The sequence below is a fragment of the Cucurbita moschata genome, unplaced genomic scaffold (genome assembly GCF_002738365.1).
Source record: "Cucurbita moschata cultivar Rifu unplaced genomic scaffold, Cmos_1.0 Cmo_Scf00008, whole genome shotgun sequence".
In the NCBI taxonomy this organism is placed as follows: domain Eukaryota; kingdom Viridiplantae; phylum Streptophyta; class Magnoliopsida; order Cucurbitales; family Cucurbitaceae; genus Cucurbita; species Cucurbita moschata.
The window spans coordinates 4,501,111-4,514,151 of NW_019268524.1; the positions used below are offsets into that span (position 1 = coordinate 4,501,111).

The 13,041-nt window shown below is 36.6% G+C and overlaps 2 protein-coding genes and 1 non-coding gene across 5 annotated transcripts; 1 reads left to right on the top strand and 2 right to left on the bottom strand.

The window, feature by feature from the left end:
* Positions 1-1,598: 1,598 nt before the first annotated feature.
* LOC111446436 (dynamin-related protein 5A) lies at positions 1,599-5,806 on the bottom strand. 2 transcript variants are annotated; one of them, XR_002711068.1, is made up of 9 exons: positions 5,428-5,806; positions 5,052-5,243; positions 4,741-4,947; positions 4,130-4,558; positions 3,535-3,762; positions 3,259-3,454; positions 2,356-3,040; positions 1,966-2,210; positions 1,599-1,891 (listed from the first exon to the last, which is right to left on the bottom strand). XR_002711068.1 is itself a non-coding variant. In XM_023085256.1 (8 exons), exons 1-8 carry the CDS (start codon positions 5,764-5,766, stop codon positions 2,021-2,023), a joined length of 2,466 nt encoding a protein of 821 aa, XP_022941024.1. In that variant the 5' UTR covers positions 5,767-5,806; the 3' UTR covers positions 1,599-2,020. The 2 variants fall into 2 exon arrangements, 1 of the variants encoding a protein (XP_022941024.1); XM_023085256.1 differs by having other exon boundaries at positions 1,599-2,210.
* Positions 5,807-6,741: 935 nt separating this feature from the next.
* TRNAA-CGC lies at positions 6,742-6,814 on the top strand. Its single transcript has one exon. It is a non-coding gene; the product is annotated as a tRNA-Ala (tRNA).
* A 611-nt stretch (positions 6,815-7,425) lies between these two features.
* On the bottom strand, positions 7,426-11,341 carry LOC111446437 (proton pump-interactor 1-like). Of its 2 annotated transcripts, none has more exons than XM_023085257.1 (8): positions 11,085-11,341; positions 10,330-10,732; positions 9,615-9,803; positions 9,345-9,524; positions 9,057-9,251; positions 8,783-8,881; positions 8,162-8,680; positions 7,426-8,064 (listed from the first exon to the last, which is right to left on the bottom strand). In XM_023085257.1, exons 2-8 carry the CDS (start codon positions 10,702-10,704, stop codon positions 7,714-7,716), a joined length of 1,908 nt encoding a protein of 635 aa, XP_022941025.1. In that variant the 5' UTR covers positions 10,705-10,732; positions 11,085-11,341; the 3' UTR covers positions 7,426-7,713. The 2 variants fall into 2 exon arrangements, with proteins under 2 accessions (XP_022941025.1, XP_022941028.1); XM_023085260.1 differs by lacking the exon at positions 11,085-11,341 and adding an exon at positions 11,023-11,043.
* Between the last annotated feature and the right edge of the window lie 1,700 nt (positions 11,342-13,041).

A 13,041-nucleotide genomic window follows, 5' to 3' on the forward strand; every position in this document is an offset into this window, starting at 1 on the left:
TTCAGTATACACCCGGCTAAAAAGTATCTAATAACTTTTCGAACTATCAATATTTTATTCAATAAATTTCCGATATATTTAACATTATTTTTAATTCATTAACTTGGTCGTCATAGACTTATTATTTATAATATTATTTTTGAGGTAGGAAAAAAATTAAAATTAGAATAGTGAATAAAAAATTGAATTATGAAAAACAAATTTAATAAAAGGTTGGCCGGCTTGACTTTTTTTTAATAAAAATAAAAAATATTGTGTCAGAAAATGTTAAGACTTAATTTAATGCAGAAATTAGAAAAGACAAATTACAAGGCAAAGTCTCACTTTTCATAATATTCTTAAAAAAAAAATTGTGGGGTCCACCGGCCCCCCTTTTGTTTTTTTATATATATATATATCTTAATTAGTAATAATATAATATGAACTTAATTATTATAAATTCATATATAACATCCAAATTCATTATTAATTAACTAATTGTTTATATTAGTGCCGGTCAATAATTATCGTAATATATATCAAAATTATTAAATCGAAATTTATAAATTAACATTATAGATGCATACGAAGATTGATTTATAATTTTAAATTATGTTTATTTATTCTTCCTATAAATAATAGGAATTTCTACTTTTATAGACTTTTAATTTGTTCAAACTTTGAATGAGTTTGTTTAAGTAAAAATTTGGTGGAAGTGGCTACCACTTGGATATATTGGAGATCAATTTTCTTTTTTAGCTTCTAGAAATGTTATTTTTAATTCCTTGTATCAGAATGAATTTTGAATCAAATTTTCAACTTTTTATTATCATATTTGTAGAGCATAGCATTGGACACGGTTAAAAATATGGAGGAAGGCACTACAAGTTTAACACGAGTCATTTCAGTATGTTTTGTCTTCGCTTACATGGATCCTAAGAAAATTTTCAAGCGATCACCCTCCAAGCAAAACATGTTTCGCCATAAATTTAATAGAGGAGGAAATTCAACCTTGATAATTGAGAGATTAAACTTGCAACTTGTAGCATCTGCATTTACAAAGGCAACCAAACAACTAGACCAGAGCCTCCTCACCACAAGCTTTACTAAGAATTTAATGACCAAGATTTTTCCATGGCCTTCGATGTCTCCAATGCAACAATTAAAGAACTCCATCCTTCAACCTTCAACCTTCAACGTCAAACTTTAAGCAATCACATGTATGACCAAAGTTTCTGCCGTTTGATTCTCTGGGTAGTGCTTTAATCACTTCAACTATCAACCAGTTCTTGTTGGGATTAAGAATAATCACCATGACTAAACCGGCAAAAAATTCAAATCTCGATTCCTACGTGTTGAACTGAAAAAACAATCCTACTAGTGAGTTCCTATGTGGTTTTGCAATGAAGAAATATCATGGTCCTACAGTTAGTGTAACGGCCCAAACTCACTACTAGTACATATTGTTCTCTTTAGGCTTTTCTTTTTGTACTTTCCTCAAGGTTTTTAAAATGTGTTTGCTAGGGAGAAGTTTCCACACTCTTATAAAGAATGTTACGTTCTCCTCTCCAACCAATGTAGGATCTTACAGAGAGAGAGGTTATACAACCAAGATGAGAAACTCAACTTTATGTTTGTTTTTAATCATTGGTAGGAACATCTATCCTATTTGCACTCATAGACTCCTAGTACAATCAACAACTTGAGTAGTTGCAACCATTCAATGATCTCAATAAGAAAGTAGTAGCTTCTAATTTACACATCACGTAAATAAAGAATTACAGGAGCCTAATCAGGTAGAAATACACTTGCATTACATGGAATTCAATCGAGAAACCTTTGATGCTTTCATAAGTGAAATCAGGGAGTTCATACCTTGATGCAGGTTTGGTGAGCCAACAGAGTGATTGAGCTGCACTTCAAAATTCATTAAAAAAATGCTTGTAATATTTGTAGCCTTCTGTAGAGTGTGTTTTTCTGAAGTACCTCGAGAAGAGAATACGCTTGGATTGTTTGATACGCCTCGAAGTTCATTGAAGTATCAACAAAGTGATTGAGCTACAGTTTTGAACTCATTCAAACATGTTTGTAGTATCTTTTGGCGCTTTTGGAGAGACTGTCTTTCATTCTGAAGTACCTCAATAGCGCCTGGAGCTACGAACATGTCTGTGAACTTCTCGTCATTCACGGCAAATAATTCCAAACAAAGTGCCACTACAAGTTTTTCTCGACTGCACAAATAGCCACATATAAAGAACAACGATAATTAAACAATTTATCTTTAGCCCACCAACCATAAAATTTTTCTATTTACTGCTGGAAACATATAAACATCTAACAACACTAAATAAATTTGGGTAAAATAAGTCAACTTACCAAGGTGTTAAGAATCCAGAATTCAGTGTAGACATCACACTTCGCTCAATGAGAACTTCACGAATCTTGGCAAAATGTTGCGCTGCCGATGAGCAAATTTCTGTGTAGGCTGAGCTACATCTGGAACTGCCATCATCATTACTAAACAAAGTTCCGCCGCCATCTTGACCACCGATCCGACTAGAATTTCTGGTCACTCTTGAAACCCTTTTTCGAACTCCAATATCCATCCCATTCACAAATTCCTTCTTTACTGCATACCCAACATCACTAGGTTGCTCTGGTGAAGGAGTTTCAGGAACAGTCATTTGGCATTCTCGAAGGGCTTCTCTAGATTCTTTACCTTTTCCTGGTGTTATCTGCTGTACGTTTTTTTCTGGAGGTCTGTTCTCCTGATCCTTTATTGTTTCGTCATGAGAATCTGTCCCACATTCAGATAATTCAAACGAAAACAAACCAGCAGAAGCCCGATTAATTTTCTGAAAAGATGATGCATTTGAGAGAGAGCCTCCTTCAAAATCATTCTCGTAGCAAACAAGTGAATATGGGCTTGTAACAGAGTCGAGGTGGTGACGAAGTAGTTGCTTGCATTGTTTAGCAAGATCCTTCAGAAAACGATTGTAAGCATGCCTTAAAGCAGCGTGAAAACCAACATACCCGTCCATGCTACAGTGCTTCTTCCCATCTGAAAACAAAAAAAAAAAAATGTTTGAGACGCCACTAAACATAAATGAATTAGAATGCAACCTTTTGTCACCTAACAATTAGAAAAGAACATGAAAGGTCAGGTCCCTGAATAACTACTGAGTTTTTCACTTAGTAAAAGATGAAGCTCAGTATAGTAGAAAACAAAGAGAACAAAACCCAAGAAAAGTATAAGAAAACAGGAGAAAGCTTATGTACTTTGTGATTCATAGGCACGATTTCTTTCCAATGCAAGATCAAAAAGATTTTCCAGTACAAAAGCAAGACGATCACAAGCAGTATCTAGAAGAGGAGCAAGCCATGATCGTGCAGCAGCACGGGCAATCTCTGCAGCTGCTTCTGTTAATCCCCTGCCTCCACGTTTGCCAGTATGAGCGAGTAATATGTTTGCTACCTGTTTCCAAAAAGCAAAGGAGCTTCAGCAATAGTTAAAATTAAAAAATTAATCAGATTCGAGGAATGAATGATTCTTGCCTTCTCCCTTGAAACTGAAGGACACTCAATTGAATAAGCAGCACATCGAAACTCAAACATTACTCGTTCAAAAGCAGCCCCACCATACAACCGAAGGCTGGAGTTGGCAGGCTTGACCTCTGATGTAACAGCAGGCCAACTTCCAATGCCACTTCCCGACTGTTCCTCCATAGTAGTTTTCCCCCATTGCTCTGGTGCAGGATCTGCCGCACCTTCAATCAATGCGCTCTTTACCATAGAGGAATAGAAGACATTGTTATATTAAATTAGAAGATGAAGTAAGTTAATCAGAGAAAGACATGAAAGAAAGGGGGGAAAATATTTGATATAGAAACTTCAAATAAAATGTAATAACTTGGGCAATCAAAATTGCAAAGAACTCCATGGCACCCTAAAAGATCTAAGCACTTAAAGATCAAATTAGAATGCATCGGCTCAGATGCATGATGAAATGGGGAAGCAGTTATATATTACTCACAAATTTGAAGCTTCAAAATGTTGTTGTTCCAGGTCCAAAATCAAGAGAAAAGATATCAAAAATTAAATATTAACTAGATCCTACATTAAAAAATGTTGACGTAAAGGAACTACTCACCACATGATTGCTGATAGAAGCTGTATACAGCATAGCATATTTCCTAAGATGTGCAATATCTGAAGTAGCTTGTATTTTAGACTCCATTCTACATAGTTCAGATGCAACTTCACCACAACGTTGCTCTAGCAAAGCCAAAGTTGCTGGAGCAGCTTCCTTGTATCTCTTCTGAAGCTCTGATTCTAGATATTCCCTCAGGCAGCCAAAACCAATGTGAGATCTAAATTTCTCTTCATCGAACCCTCCCTTGACACCATCACGTAGATGACGAAGAACTTCAGAATCCACTTGAGATATTTGTCGCCGAAATTCATCATTAGAAACAGTATTTCGGTCCTTTGGCAGGGCCACAAAAAATGGATGAGTGTTATCTCCAAGGTAACCACTGGCACTCAAATACTTATCCACTTCCCATCGGTCACCGAATTCCTGAACATCAAAGAAAAGATCAAAACTTTGACTCATATATTAAAGTCAATGAGTCAGTTTCTAAATTTCATGGGCATAGCAATTTTGATGCAATCACATAAGTTGACATAGCTTTCTGATGCAAATATTCATCTAATATTGCTTACAGATAATGGGTTTCACAAAGTTCAGTTAATTCATACCTTAAGACGATTATCAAATTTGGAGACAACAACAATAGTCCGTCTGAATGCGGGATCAATTTCACGAATTGAATCCAACCACAATGAAGAACACCACTCTACACTACTTTGTTGAAGGAACAAGAGGATACGATGGGGAGGACTTGCAAGTGACTTCACCATTGAAAGAATTTCTTGTGGTGTGTTCTCTGGCTCTCCCTTCCTTGCCTGCCAAATGGAACAATAACTCATAACTCATTGGGAGTAACAAAAATAAGGATATAAAATTGAAGGAATCAAAGATGGCGTTCTTGATGATCTCTAGAGCAAACCTTAAGAACAAAGCCAGGGGTGTCAATAATGGTAAGGTTGGGGCAATGTGCATACTCTGCTCTCATCACAATAGGGATGGAAGAAACTGCAGTTTTGGTCTTCTTCAACAGCGCCTCAGTTCGAGACTTGATAATGTCTGCAATTGCAGATGCTAAAACAACAGGATTTCCATATTCTTCAGAATCTTCGTCCTATTTCCCATAACCAAACAAGTAGCATCATCAAAATCATAGAAATCCGCTAGAATTATTTGCTAGGACGTCAAAAATAAAACTAAGGCCCCGGTAATAGATTTGAACACCTCAAAGACACAAAAAAGCCCCAAATATATAAAAAGGAGCTATTGAATACTAATTCAACATGAGGATAAGAGACCTGAAATCGGCAACGGGGCTCGAGAGCAGTCGGATCATGGACCATTTGGAGGATCAAAGGCCTGCGTGTCCCCATTTCGACTTCGCGGACATTGAAGCGGAATCCAAGTAGGGCTTCTAAGAGAGAGCTCTTGCCGTCGGATTGGCCACCCAAGGCAACGATCTCAGGAATCGGAAGCTTTTCACCAAACGCCACAGCCGCCGCCTGAAGACGATTGTAGGCTTCAAATCGGGATCTGGACTCGGACGCGTCCATCCGGGTGGAGTTTTGAGTCTTTCTGGAGGACTTTTCTGAAGGGGTTTTGGTCGGCGTGGTGAAGAAGGAATTGGAGGAAGCCATTGGAGCGGTGGCGAAGAAGAGGAGGGAAATGGAATTTGAATTTGAACTTGGATGAAGGCTGAGCTTGCTTTTAGTGCCACTCTAATGGGCCTCAACAAATTTTCCCAAATATTTGGGCTAACATACCAAAACAACCCTTGAATAAAAGCACATTAGCGGAAAACAAATGTCACTTCGTTTTCGTTAAAATGGAAAGGCTGACGACGATACATAATGGGCCAAAGTGGTCTTGCCCCACTCCACCCCACTGAAGAGGGGAACAAAACGTTTCTTATAAATATACGGAAATCTCTCTCTAACAGACAAGTTTTAAAACCGTGAGGCTTATGTGATACGTAATAGACCAAAGTGAAAATATACGCTAGCGGTGAGTCTAGGTTGTTACAAATGGTATTAGAGACAGACATCGAAGCAGTGTGCTAGTAAAGACTTTAGTCTCTAAGGGGGTGGATTGTGGGATCCCATGTCGGTTAGAGAAAGGAACAAAATAACGTCTCCATAACGGCGTTTTCATTCATTAGAGAGAGGAACAAAGCAACATCTCTCTAACAAACGTGTTTTCATGGGTTAAAGAGGCGAACAAAGCAACCTTCCGAAGTTTTCATACAAGGGTGTGTAGTACATATGGTAGAGCGCTCGCTTCACATGCGAGAGGCACGGGGCTCAATTCCTCGATCCTCCATTCTTATTATTATATAGGAAAATATATGACACTAATTTTTCATCGGTTTGAGAGGGGAACAAAACAACCTCCTGAAGTTTTCATACAATGTATTTATTTTGGAGAAGCAGTGGGAGTGTAGCTCATATGGTAGAGCGCTTTGCATGCAGAGGCACGGGGTTCGTTTCCCTGCACCTCCATTTCCAATTTTTTAGATATCAAATTATTAGATACGAAATTATGTAACCCTAATTTTTCGTTGGTTTGAGAGGGAAACAATGCAACCTCATATGTATTTATTTTGGAGAAATAGTGGGGGTGTAGCTCATATGGTAGAGCGCTCGCTTCGCATGCGAGAGGCACGGGGTTCGATTCCCCGCACCTCCATTCCTAGTTTTTTAGATATCAAATTATTAGATACGAAATTATATAACCCTAATTTTTGTTTGAGAGGGGAACAAAGCAACTTCCCGAAATTTTCATACAATGTATTTATTTTGGAGAACCAGCAGGGGTGTAGCTCACATGGTAGAGCGCGCGCTTCGCATGCAAGAGGCACGGGGTTTGATTCCCCGCACCTCCATTCCCAGTTTTTTAGATATCAAATTATTCGATACAAAATTATATAACCCTAATTTTTCATCGGTTTGAGAGTGGAACAAAGCAACCTCCCGAAGTTTTGATACAATGTATTTATTTTGGAGAATCAGTGGGGGTGTAACTCACATGGTAGAGCGCTTGCTTCGCATGCGAGAGGCACGGGGTTCGATTTCCTACACCTCCACTTTTAATTTTTTTTATATCAAATTATTAGATACAAAATTATATGACCCTAATTTTTCATGATCTAAGAGGGGAACAAAGCAACCTTCCAAATAACGGAGTGTAGCTCATATGGTAGAGTGCTCGCTTCGCTTGCATCTACACATTGCTTGAAACAAAACACAGTCAAAATGGAAACAAGCCTCATTCATCTATCTATTACAAAACGAAAGCTCGAGGCCTCAAAGATTTTATATCAGTCAGCAATGGAGATTGATCGAACTCAAAATTTGGAAAATACATTGAAAGAAGAAGAACCAAACGCATGTTTCAACCTCAGTAAACACTGTGAACCTGACACTAAAATGCCGACCCTTATGAGCTGAGTTCATCCCCAGTAAGGATGAAATAAACAGAAGTAAACATAATAATTCAAAATACACCTGATCCTCTACTAACCCACTCATCAACAGAAAAATTTGTCTCGTCCATAGCCTCTTCTAACTCCTACTTTCATAGTTTTTTTAGATAAGGTAGTAGTAGTAGTACCCAAGCAAGAGAAGGATCACGAGTAGCGCAGCGGCGGCGGCGGCAGGAGCAGCCCACACCCAGTAGTTGTTTGCCTTCTTGCGCTTTCGAATCACTTTCGGAATCGAATCCACCCCTCTTTGCTTGCTGCCACGGCTCCTAATACGGGTCTCCTTTTGGATGTTCGTCTTGGCTGGAACTGGAGCTTCGGCATTTTCATCCACCTTTTCCAGCTCTTTGGATTCCTTGGATTCCTCCTCAACTGCATCAGCTTGAGCAGATTCTTCGTCAGGAAGTGAAGCAAACCCAGATGCTGTCATCTTCTTCATCGCTTTCTTTTCGCGGTCCTGAGGTAAATATAGAACGTGTTAATATCACGACGCAAATTTTAGAAGAATGTATTCTTCAGAAATGAGAACTATATGTGTATGTATAGACAATTTCCTTCAGTTTCTTTTCTGCTTCCTTCTGAGCTCGTAGAGAGGCTTTTGCAGCAGCTTTCTCTTGCAATTTCTTCTTCCTTTCCATGGCTAGTTTAGCTTTTGCAATTTCTTCAACCCTCTTCATTTCCTTCAATTTCACGAGATCGACTTCGGGCTCTTTAGGGATGTCTTTCGATAATTTTTCTAAGCCAGGGATCTCCTCCTCTGCTTTATCCTCTTTTTCCAAGGGGCGTGAAGGCTTTCCAGCTTTGGGTTTAACTTCTTTATCAACTTTCTGTGCAGGAAGAGTATCAGATGGTACTGGTTTCGGTTCTTCCTTAGCTCGTTTAACGATAGGTTTTGGTGCTGCCTCAGTTCGAGGAGGCGCAAGTTCTACAGGTGCGAGTATTGGCTTTTCATCTGGGTTCCTTATCCGACCATCCCTACTCATCTGCCGAACATCCAATGAAGCAAGAATTCTTTTCTCATAGTCATCCCTGAAAGCCTTATCACCATTCCAGAGGGACATAAACTTCTCGACCTGATCGACAGGAGTTTCGAAGTTACAAAGTGGGCATGAGAAATCGGAAGAACTACGGGTAACAAATAATGTTCTTATCAAAACAAAAATGATTCAACAGACCTCATCACAAGCGAGCTCCTCAAGGGCCTTGATGTCCTTCTTTGCAGCAAGGTCTTTAGCTTTGCTCATGATCGATCGGCTTTGATAAAAGTGGGCGTTCTGAAAACATAATAACATCAACCAAAAACGATAGCATTTCAAACCTCGTTATAACGAAATGGATATGAAAAGAAGGTAACATGAGAAACAAACACCAATCACGAATTATACTTGAAACAAGGCTTTTTTTAAGTAAACTGAATTGATAAGATAGAAAAAAAAAAAACAAACGCACCCCCTCGTCGCGGTTCTTCCTAAGTTGCTGCATGCTTTCATACGTTCTGCCTCTCTTCTCGGTAACAGAAGTTAATTCATCTTGCAAAGTTTTAATATCATCGTCTATTGTCTTCAAAGCCTCCTCGATTTGCTTTATCTTGGCTCTAACTGCTTGATGTTCCTTCCTCACGCCATTCAAATCACCACCCATAATCTACATTAGCACGATTCGTAAGACACGTGCATTTATTGCATTACAGAAGTCGTTTAGCAACACAGGATTGAATTCAACTTCAAAGTTTCTAACCTTGACTTGATCTTGGATGGCTTCTTTATGAACCATTGAATCCTGGAGCTTGGCTCTCATAGCAGCATTAGCAATAACTTTCTCCCTTGTCCCTTCAAGCTGTTTAATTTCTCTTAAAATTTGCTTTTCCTCAGAAAGTGGGATGCTCTCGTGTTGTATATGGTATTGTAAAGCTTGAATCTGCAGCCACCAACCCAAGATGAACATATACCACCATTGATAATAAGAAATCGGTTCTGATATTTTCTAAGAACTCATATCGAAACTTACAGAAGCGTTGAGCTCTTCCTCAGATGAACATAAACCACCGTTACGACCAGGATTGTTTGCATTACGGAACTTGCCAAGAGCTTGATTAAGAGGTTCGATTTCCTTAATTTTCTCCTCAACAATTGATTTAAATTGTCGGTTGTCATCTTTCAGAGCCCTCACTTGAGTAATCAGCTCTGCTCTTTCAGCCTGTGGATGCAGCAGAAGTATATTCAACACGAGAAAATAAGTATGGAACATCAAATATCTGACTAGTGATCGAACTTCTTAATCTCCCATAAAGATGAACACATGAATTTCGGAGCTTTCACACGAGTTACCTAAACTTGCTGTAGTTAAAACCAAACATTCAACGCACACGAGTTCTATTAACTCTGTTTGCATCCATATAATCATCAGTATCACTTGTTCATGCATAACTACAGCAAGTTTAGGTAATCTTCATCCCATTATCATATATGTATAGATACATACATACATACATATATATATGGCACGTGATAGAAGAAAACATTCCAATTTTGAATCATACATTGAGCATAAGATCGAAACTTCTAAGCATCTCAAGTGACGCCACTTAAAAGCAGAAACCGTAGACAACAAGGAAATAAGAGACCAACTTTTTAATCAAATTATGCTTAAGAATATAAGAAAAGTACACTGCCATATCTATTTCAAGCTCCAATTTGTTGTAATATTGGATCATTTTCCTTACCCTTTTCCCCTTGAGCGTTTCGGTGATTTGAAACCGAGCTTGACTCCTTTTCTGTATCTCTTTATCAGCCAAATCAATCTTAGCCTTGATATTCGGATCTTCATATGGTCGATACCTTATGAAGTAGAACGTATGGATTTGTTTAGGTGCAGGCCATTCATCAGCAGCATCTTTCGGAACGTTCGAGGCTGAAGAAACATCAGGCTGTTCTTTAACAGGCTCATCTTCATGAGAACCAAACTTTATGGGCGCATTCTCTTCAGGCAATTGATCTAAATCTCCATTTTCCTTGCTTTTCGAAACCGAATTATCTGCTAACGATACCGAATCCACCGGTCCCTCGACCATCTCGAATCCAACAACCTCGACACCCATAGCTCCCAGCAGAGGGAACTAAAAGATCCTGGGGTGCAACAAGGAAAATACAAGATTAAACTACAATTCAGTTATCAAAACTCAAAACACACATTTGATTAAAAACAAAAATCATCAAGATTCATCGTCATAAGAACAGATCTCTCAAATAAGAATGCTATAAGCAATATCAAAACAACGACAATCTGGTGAAATGAAAGACCCCCATGGACAATTCTCCTCAGATTCACCAAGAAAAAAACAGGCGGTACGAACAGAATAACCCAAAAAAGGGATTGAAATAACAGAAAACAAGAACCGGATGAAGAAAGATCGAACCTAATCACATGAACCCACATACAAAATGGATTGAAAAAAGCCATAAAAGAAAGAATGATTACCAGTTACGGAAGCGGGAAAGTAAGAAGAAGATGAACAGGAAGAGAACCCTTTTTGAACGACGGAGGATTCTGGAATTCCGAAATTAGACAAAAACCCAGAAAGGAAAAAAGAAGAAATGGGTCACCCCCAGATCTCGCCCCTCTATTTTTAATCGCAAACCACTTCTCTCTCTTCAAAATAGAGCGATGGGTATTGAGGAAGATAGAGAGAGAGAGAGGAAAAAAATGGAAGAAATTACTAATCCTTCTTAACGTTGGGGGTTCGCTCTGAACCAAATCTATCGTCTTTTATGGAAAAATTTTCAATCATTTTTAGAACAAAAATAAGAAAAAGAAAACGATAATTCTGTTCTTGGTTCTTAAAATCCAAAATCAAACAAAATAAAAACCTAATTTTTATTTTAGGGAATGTTGATCGTAGTACTCTCCGTTCTTATTATGAGGTATTTTGGGAAGTTCAAAGCAAAGTTATGAACACTTATACTCAAAGTAGACAATATCATACCATTATGAAAAGTCGTGTTTATCTAACACGTCTAAAATATGAAAGATTTAAATAAATAATGGTAAAAAATGGGTCGATATATATAATCTAAAATAGAACATTTAGGATTTCCTTCCTTATGTTTTTTTTTTTCTATGAATAATCATGATAGACTAACCTTTTTTTAATATAAATTAAGAATTTTTTATGGGTAATTAATAAAAATTATGACTTTCAGGGATGGAATTTCAACTATCAGTTACAAGAAAATATTATTCTATATTAATATTGACTTTTTCTATGTTTTTTACTTTAAAATTAATTGTTAATGGTAAAAAAAATTTTGGGTCGTGTTTAATTAGCTACCTTTTAAAGATATATCAGTAATTTCAAGCTAAATATTTACGTTATTATATATTAAAAAAAAAAAGTAGATAAATTATTATTGAAAAATAAATGAAGGTAAAAAATAGAGTTACAAATATCATTTTCTTTAACGAAAAAAGACAAACATTCAAATAAAGGAAATTTTTATTCCATGGTAAAAATTTGAAGTTTTTATTATATTTAAAAATAAAGGTTTATTTCTTACTATATTTATGTAATTACCTTCAAAATAAAATATACTGAACTTTTTTGAAATAAATATAACAAAATAAAAATAAATAAATAAGAGGGAGAGAGAGAATGGAGAAAAATAATCCAAAAGGAAAAAGCTGAAATATCGCCAAAATATCGCGAAATATTGTTTAAAATGTTTTTATTTTTATTTTCATTGCTATAAAGTATAAGAGATATTGACGATATAATGCACGATATTATTTTGGTATATACCGTGATATTCTTTAAAAGGAAATGCACAAATGTTGACTCCTGAGATTCTTTTAAAATATCGTTGATATTATAATTTATATTTTTAAGCGACATTGACATATTAATGATTACCATATAAAATAACAAAAAAATAAAATTATTTTGAGTAAACACTTTAATTTCATTTTAGATTTCTTCAGTTCATTTATATATAATTTTTTTAATTTATAAATCGCGAGGGTGTAGATAAAATTCAAATGAAATTATTATTTTTTTTTTTTTTTTTTGCTCAATATTATGAAAATTAAAATATTAAGTTTTAAGATGATATTTTAAATTATGGATAAATTAGATGATATTATTTTTTGTTTTTAATATAAGAAAATAAAAAAAAATGATTTATTTATGGGTGTGAATGCATGGAAGAAAAATAAAAATAAAAATAAAAATAAAAAGGTGTGGGAAACGGAGAAAAAAAGGGTGGGAAAGTGGCGCGTGGGGGTGGGGCAACGCTAAACCCTGCTCTGGTGCTTAGCCAAAAACCTCAACCGGCGCGTGGCTTGTACTGCCAAAACCTATCTGTCTAGTTTTGTCTTTTTAGATCCGAGCCACTGCAATTCTTAAATGACCTTAATGCCCTTCCGTTTTCTACTTCTCCCA

What these genes read in the sequence shown, in the direction of transcription:
- LOC111446436 (XM_023085256.1), bottom strand. Translation starts at nt 5,766, where the DNA reads ATGGCTTCCTCCAATTCCTTCTTCACCACGCCGACCAAAACCCCTTCA. An exon ending in AATTTGATAATCGTCTTAAG is followed by an intron (nt 4,559 to 4,740) that starts GTATGAATTAAC and finishes TTTGATGTTCAG; the next exon opens with GAATTCGGTGACCGATGGGA. An exon ending in TCTGGATTCTTAACACCTTG is followed by an intron (nt 2,211 to 2,355) that starts GTAAGTTGACTT and finishes CTATTTGTGCAG; the next exon opens with TCGAGAAAAACTTGTAGTGG.
- LOC111446437 (XM_023085257.1), bottom strand. Translation starts at nt 10,704, where the DNA reads ATGGGTGTCGAGGTTGTTGGATTCGAGATGGTCGAGGGACCGGTGGAT. An exon ending in AAACGCTCAAGGGGAAAAGG is followed by an intron (nt 9,804 to 10,329) that starts GTAAGGAAAATG and finishes CTGCATCCACAG; the next exon opens with GCTGAAAGAGCAGAGCTGAT. An exon ending in AGGAAGAGCTCAACGCTTCT is followed by an intron (nt 9,525 to 9,614) that starts GTAAGTTTCGAT and finishes TGGTGGCTGCAG; the next exon opens with ATTCAAGCTTTACAATACCA.